Source organism: Frieseomelitta varia, unplaced genomic scaffold (assembly GCF_011392965.1).
Source record: "Frieseomelitta varia isolate USP_RPSP 00005682 unplaced genomic scaffold, Fvar_1.2 scaffold_1789, whole genome shotgun sequence".
NCBI classification, from domain to species: Eukaryota; Metazoa; Arthropoda; class Insecta; order Hymenoptera; family Apidae; genus Frieseomelitta; species Frieseomelitta varia.
The window spans coordinates 1-7,560 of record NW_025109515.1 but is presented as its reverse complement, the minus strand read 5'-3'; the positions used below and the strand labels follow the sequence as shown (position 1 = coordinate 7,560).

Here is a 7,560-nt window from a genome sequence, read left to right as displayed (position 1 = left end):
GCACGCTCGAGAATTCTTTGTCCCAAAAATTGCAATATTCTCTCTAAGTTTTAAGTATATCTATGTATAACCGAGGCGAAACGAATAATAAATTTATTACTTCTCAATTTCTATCCAGTGACGTCGTCACCGACGAGTTCAAAAAAGAAACGGAAAGCGACGAATTAAACTGTGTACGGTTCGGTCACTCGTTATGGTCCGCAAATCAGTTTGCCCGGCGCCAAATGGTTAAGAAAGTTCGAAGAACGAACGACGAGACACTTTGAGAACATGTCCGAGCAGCTTCTTGACTTACCAGTGATCCTTCCGAGCTTATGATAATAAGTATGCCTCAAAGTGTATCCGATGTAGCCGCAGGTGTGCGCGCCAAGGCTGTGCCCTATGCAGTGCATCCTCGTCGAGTCTATTCCACCGACTTCGGTCAGTTGGTTGGCCAAACGGGCAGTCATAGCACCCACTAATCTCGTGTTGGCCACAGCTTGGGTGTACGGTGGCCCCGCGCCGCCGATCCAGTTCACGATCAACACGTTGCATGTTTCTCTGATTAATAATTCCTTCATCAGCCTCTGCGGCAAAGGAATTCGTCACGACGACAGTGAAATGCGTAATTGTGGAACAGAAAGACGATAACTTGTGTTTATGGTAGTTTAATGTTCCAAACTTTGCAATTTTATTGTTTATAATAATTATATATAATTATGTTATATTGTATAATGTAACATGTAACAATTATATATAATTACGTTTGTAATAATTGAATATACGAGTATACAAGGTGAGCTGAAAATTCAAAAAATTTTTACTAAAATAAATCCGTAATTCATTTTGTTACGTACATACGTTTCTTTTAAAGAATTATTAGATTAAAAGGCACCGCCGATTTAAGTTTACATTCGAAATTTAATTCAAAATTAACAAAATCTCGACGTTTTGTTAAAAAGAGAAGTAGGTGGGAAGGAATTCTTCGCTTATCCTTTTCAAAATAATAGTATTTTTGAAATACTATATTTTACAAAATATATAGTATTTTTTATACTATATCTTAAATATGTAGTATTTTTAAATGTAAAAAGTTGCAAGTCACAGTTTTTCAAATAAAAAAAAAATGACAATGATTTAACTTTAATGAAAAGAAAAACAAGATAATTTACCATGACCCACGTTTTGTCGCCGTTGTCGAGAAAGCCGTGAATGATCAAGTAAAAGTTGCCATCCTTTTTGAGGGGCGATTCCCGAATGGTCGCGAACTTGTCGATCTTCAGTTCGTGCGGTTGGTCCGCGGTGTCTCGAGTGTACAGCGAGAAACGAGGATTTATGCTGTCCGGACGCGCCGGGAACGTCGAGACTGGCCTGTTCTCGCCGGACCATGGCGAACCGATGTAAAAACAGCCGTACGGCTCGTAACATCGCCACATGTACCATTCTACGACGAAGAAAAAAAAAGAAAAAAAAAAAAAAAAAAATGAATTTTTAAACTAAAAAAAAAAAATGGAATTTTGAAAAATGAAATTTGCAAACGCACCGATGGATGGTACAGTAGTCCCCACAGTTTGGGAACCGAAAATGGACGCGTAAGAGGGGTGGTGTACTCTACGAATTGTCACCGAAAGAAAGAGCGAGGACGAGCGTCAAATTTGCTTACTACGTCATTCGATTGTAAACAAATTTAACATTTCAACTGATTTTACTTAAACTACTCAACAGTTTGCTAAACTTTCAAACTTGAATTAAATTTAATATATTAAATATATAATATTATAACAATATTAAATAATATTAAATAATATTATAATAATATTAAATATATTTAAAAATATATCAAATTAAATTTAATACTATTTTAATATTTTAATATTTAAAAATATATCAAATTACTATACTATTTTAATACTGTTTTAATTAGTTTTAATACTAATTAATTTTAAGTTTAATATTTAAAAATATATCAAATTACTATACTATTTTAATACTGTTTTAATTAGTTTTAATACTATTTTAATTTTAATATTTAAAAATATATCAAATTACTATACTATTTTATTACTGTTTTAATTAGTTTTAATACTATTTTAATTTTAATATTTAAAAATATATCAAATTACTCTACTATTTTAATACTGTTTTAATTAGTTTCAATACTATTTTAATTTTAATATTTAAAAATATATCAAATTAAATTTGAACTTTACTAAACATTCAAACTTAAATTAAATTTAATACACACTTTCAAACTAAATAAAGCAACAAATTGTAACGAGGCAATAATTATCAAACAAGATTGTAATTAATCTAAAATTCCTCGGAATTTCTTTTGATATTCCTGCCAGAGTAGTTGTTCAATCAATAATTGAATGGGAGACCTTGGCTAAATGTCTTGTTACATCGATATTAAATTAACAACACGCATAGCATGACTCTGTAATCGTGTCGATACATATAAATTGGATGTTTGTTATTTAATATAAAATTTATCTCATTTTCATCGATATGTGTCCGAGTGACGATCATAATGCCGAAATAACGCCTGTTTTGCTTCACGTTTCACACGGTAAGGTATCGTAGAGTGGCCAGAGACCGAATCGGTATTACGGATACCGGTAAAATATCGGTATTTTTAGGTTACTATTCGATTACGTTTGATGAAACCGAAATGGCGCGAATACCGGTATGATGCTATCGAAACGATGTTAGATCGGTAGATGTATTTCGGTATAATACCGGTAAATAAAATATTAATATATTAGAAAAGGAAAAGGAGACATTGATCAAATGTTTTCATAAATCTGCCGATAGTAAATTTGATGACGCTTACACACGTGTCCTTTATTATTTCTAATACTAATTCATCGTTGTATCTCCATACAGTATCAGCCACGATACTCTTACTTAATTTTAAAAGATGACCGATCTCTCGATACGTTTTTCCTTTTTCTCGGTGAAAAATGACTAATTGTCGTACGTTAATAAATCGAAGGAGGAGTTAAAACAACGATTAAAATATTCCGCTAAATTACTTAAAAAAAATTACTGGAAACATAAGCGTCTGCGATATATTATTGAAGTTAAGGACTACCTAACAAAATATTAATTATTGTTTATGTTAACAATTTTCAGATTCAAATATTGTAGCTCTTCAAACGCTACATTTCGACATAGTTCAGTTTGTTGTTTGATATTAAGAAAAGTACGTGCAACAAATAAATAAAATTTATGTTACTATAAACTATAATGAATATTCTATTATATTATTAAAAAAATTAATCCAAATTTACTATTACAAACAATCGAAATCCACAACAATATTTTGAACAGCACGATGTCCGAATATTAATAAGAGTCACTGTACGTAGAAAATGAAAAATGTGTTTTCGTCAGTAAAGTGGTACCGTGCCGGTATATATATCGGTATTTCTACCATTGTGGACATCAAATACCGATAAAATACGTATGAAAATCCCGGTATGACCGTCTTATACCGGTATTAAAACCGATTTCCCAAATAGCGATTATATTACGATAATATGGGAGCAAATATCGATATAATACCTAAACCTCACAATATTTCGCTTTCAGTCTCTGGGTATAATATCTAAACCTCAAAATATTTCGGTTTTCAGTCTCTAAGAGTGGCGATAGTCCCAATTTCAAGAATTGGTGGGGGGGCGACAGATGCTTAACTGGGGGACTACTGCACTGTACATTACATATTTCGCTTTTCTTCGACATAACGGAAAGATGGCCATGGCTATTCTAAATATTTGTCCATCGGAGACAAGAGCAACGACGTCAATGTTTCAAGAAGAATTGTCAAAGGTTATCTGGTTATCAGTCGGTTCACTATCTGTTCCTCGAAGAACGCCTCGCTACTGTTTTGTCTTCGAGTTGGATTAACGATTAACGTATTAACAGCGTGCGCGAGCAGTTGTGACCATTGGCACGTGGTCGAACGAGCACGCTCGCGGAATATCTGGATTACCAATTTCACTGAACACTTTCTTTCGCTTCGTTTTTCCTTCCAGCCAATGTGTCGTCGCTGCAAAAATCTTCAGAATGCCGGAGGGAATTTTTTAAAAATGACGAATGAATTTAAAATTCACGTGATAATCTCGAAAGAAAAAGAAGAAAAAAAAGAAACGATCGTCCTGCTCCATTTTTTTGAAGAGAAAAACGCCTTCCAGGGAGAGTAAACAAACGCGGGATTATAAATAAAATGATAAGGCGTGGTTGTGAAACGTTAATAGATCACGACGTCAATAAACTTGTTGTTATTTTATTGTAGGTTTATGTCTCGTTACGAGTAATTATATCGCGTTCTGGTTGTCTACTGACGCAAAAGATCCAACGAGATCACGTGACGAGACATATTAACGCGAGGGACGATACTTCTCGAGACGAGTTTCGTCTCCGCGAATTTATCGGTTCTTTTTTTTTTTTTCGTTATCGCCTCTAGCTACTATAGGGTGGGCCAAAAGTCGCTCACTAAAAAAAAAAAAAGCACAAATTTGCGAATAATATTTCTGGTCATTTGAAAGAAATAGTTTAACAATTCGAAAAATTTTGAAATTCATATATATATATATATATGAAAATATCATTAAGCTTGAACTTGAATTTAATTTGAAATTAATATTTTAAAATTAGTCTTTTTTTAAATATTTTGATATTAAAAAAAAAAGAAAAAAAAAGAAAAATAGGTGGGAAGAAATCATTTTGGCCTACCCTGTACAAACTGAATCAACAAGTTATGATTCTCACGTGTTTATTAATTTTCGAACCATTAGGGATACCCCGTCGTCTTTTGGATACTGTATCTCATTTTTATTTAAGAGTGAATACAGTTTTATATCTATAGCATAATTTAACAGCAAGCACATTAAATATCAATATATAACTAGAATATAGGTTATGTTATAATAAGAATATTAAATATCAATATATTTAACTGGAACATAGGTTATGTTATAATAAAACACGCTAAATATCAATATATTCAACTAGAATATAGGTTATGCTGTAAAAAACATATTTATATTTAACTAGAATATAGATTATGTTGTAAAAAAAAAAACATATTTATATTTACCTAGAAAATAGATTATGTTGTAAAAAAACATATTTATATTTACCTAGAAAATAGGTTATGTTGTAAAAAAACATATTTATATTTAACTAGAATATAGGTTATGCTGTAAAAAACATATTTATATTTAACTAGAATATAGATTATGTTGTAAAAAAAAAACATATTTATATTTACCTAGAAAATAGATTATGTTGTAAAAAAACATATTTATATTTACCTAGAATATAGGTTATGTTGTAAAAAAACATATTTATATTTAACTAGAATATAGGTTATGCTGTAAAAAAACATATTTATATTTAACTAGAATATAGGTTATGTTGTAAAAAGAAAAACATATTTATATTTACCTAGAATATAGGTTATGTTATACTTAACTAGAATACAGATTATATTGTAAAAAAACCTCGATATATTTACCTAGAATATAGGTTATGTTGTAAAAAAAAAAAAAAAAACATCGATGTATTTAACCAGAATATAGGTCATGTTATAATCACGTTAAATTATTATCACCAGACGGCAATGTTTGTTAAATTTGGAGAAAACGACGTTACTTATGAGCCTACCCCTAATGAAACATACTACCATTTAATCTCGCTGTTACGTGCTACGGTCAGAAATGATAAAATAATATTTTGTTTTATCGTCGCTCCGTAGGTAGTTAATCTCACGCATAACTGAAAAAAATGTGTAACACTGTTCGTTCTGACAGTACGACAATCCCAATTTACTTACGATCGTCGAAGTCGAACTGATTTTCTCGTTCCTCCGGTGACAAAGTGGTCGTGGTGACATTCGACCTGTCGGCAACAGTGTTCTCGTCCACTCTTTCAGGCAACGTGGCGATCATGTTCGCGGTGTACGCGAGTATCATCATCGTACCGTTCACGAACGACATTTCTCACTTCTCCGCAAGATTCGCAAAGCTCTACATAATAATTAAAAAACGTCGAAGCTGTCTCAAATATAAATCGATAAAACTCACACACGCGATTAGCGTTCTCCCACAATCTGTTTGTCCTCTGGTTGGTTCTCACTGTGACTTTAAATTCCAACACTTTGTTGAACTGTTAGCGGCAGACACATTGGAGGAAACACTCTTCATCATCTTTGTGATTGATAATTTTTCAAATTAATTCACTCAAATACAAATTTACGAGAGACTCGAAACGAGTTACTGATTATTAAACGAGTGGAGATTCTCGAGCGCACAGTCGTTCAAACGAAGGGAGAAATTAGGAAAACACAGAGAATCACTATTTCCGGTATTTTCAATCCGATATCCAACTGAATTTCCTATCTGAATCACGTTTTTTAATCGTGAGCGTGATTTCCACGAGCAAATCTGCTTCGATCGGGTTCATCGATGTCACGGCCTCTCTTCTTCTTCTTCTTTTTTTTATTCCTTCAACGATTAATGCATATCCGGTGTTGTCGATCTCTCGCAATTAGAGAAATTGAACGTTCTCTGGAAAGAGTTTCAATATTATTCTCGAACAAATATCGTGGCAAAGCACATAGAAAATACTAACTTGCTTCAAGACTAGAACTATTGATTAACACTGTAAAAAGATCAATGTGTAAAGTGACTGAATATTTGAGAAAAGAGAGAGTTGTCTCGAAATTTTGAAGAGGAACCAATCTTTCCCTAAAACTTATAGAGCTTGGCTTCAAATTGATCGATCTAGTTGCACAGAAACGTGAAAACGGTAGCAAAAAAAAAAGAAAAGAAAAAGAAAAAAGAAAAAAGAAAAAAAGTGCTGACAACTTTATTATAGTCGACCGAAACTCAAATAAATATAAATACCTCTGACAATTGACGATCGTCAGAAAGTCGAAACTACGGAGCAACGAAGACGAGCTGGTCGATCGTGCAAGTAACGCGCTGAACTAATCACTGAAAAATGTTGAACAGCTCCGCTTTATCGCCGCCCCACTCTCATTTTCTCTCTTTCTCTCTCTAGCTTTCTCGGTGTCTCTCGGTGTTTTGTTCTCTGCTTCCTTGGCCTGCCTGTTGACAAAGTCTCTTGCAATGAATGCAAGAGAGCTTCTTCTTCCTCGCGGAACCGGACAGGCCACTCTGTTCTTTAATTGTTCGAAAAGGGTTGGGTTATTCTCTCTCTTTCTTTCTCTCTTCGTTGCATTCTGTCGGAAACTGTTCGAGACTCTGTGATCGAAATTTCTTTTTCCCTCATTTTCTGAGAAATCGCGCGTGACACTTCATTCTTCAACTCATAATCTTGAACACGGTTATAATTTTAAATCACAATTATAATCATAATTAAGTCGTAATTTTAAATCATAATTATAATCACATAATTTTAAATCATAATCACAATTATATAATAATAATTATAATCATAATCTTCGTTATAGTCATAATTTTAAATCACAATTATAATCATAATTGAGTCATAATTTTAAATCATAATCACAATTATATAATTATAATTATAATTATAATCTTAGTTATA

General features: G+C 32.5%; 1 protein-coding gene across 2 annotated transcripts; it reads right to left on the bottom strand.

The window, feature by feature from the left end:
- Positions 1–157: 157 nt before the first annotated feature.
- LOC122538807 (pancreatic triacylglycerol lipase-like) lies at positions 158–6,994 on the bottom strand. 2 transcript variants are annotated; one of them, XM_043673192.1, is made up of 5 exons: positions 6,894–6,973; positions 6,619–6,648; positions 5,822–6,554; positions 1,152–1,423; positions 158–566 (listed from the first exon to the last, which is right to left on the bottom strand). In XM_043673192.1, the coding sequence occupies exons 3-5, from the start codon at positions 5,982–5,984 to the stop codon at positions 192–194; spliced, it is 810 nt and encodes a 269-aa protein (XP_043529127.1). In that variant the 5' UTR covers positions 5,985–6,554; positions 6,619–6,648; positions 6,894–6,973; the 3' UTR covers positions 158–191. The 2 variants fall into 2 exon arrangements, with proteins under 2 accessions (XP_043529127.1, XP_043529126.1); XM_043673191.1 differs by lacking the exon at positions 6,619–6,648 and having other exon boundaries at positions 6,894–6,994.
- Between the last annotated feature and the right edge of the window lie 566 nt (positions 6,995–7,560).

What these genes read in the sequence shown, in the direction of transcription:
- LOC122538807 (XM_043673191.1), bottom strand. Translation starts at nt 5,984, where the DNA reads ATGTCGTTCGTGAACGGTACGATGATGATACTCGCGTACACCGCGAAC. An exon ending in TCAGTTCGACTTCGACGATC is followed by an intron (nt 1,424 to 5,821) that starts GTAAGTAAATTG and finishes TCTTCGTCGTAG; the next exon opens with AATGGTACATGTGGCGATGT. An exon ending in GCGACAAAACGTGGGTCATG is followed by an intron (nt 567 to 1,151) that starts GTAAATTATCTT and finishes CCTTTGCCGCAG; the next exon opens with AGGCTGATGAAGGAATTATT.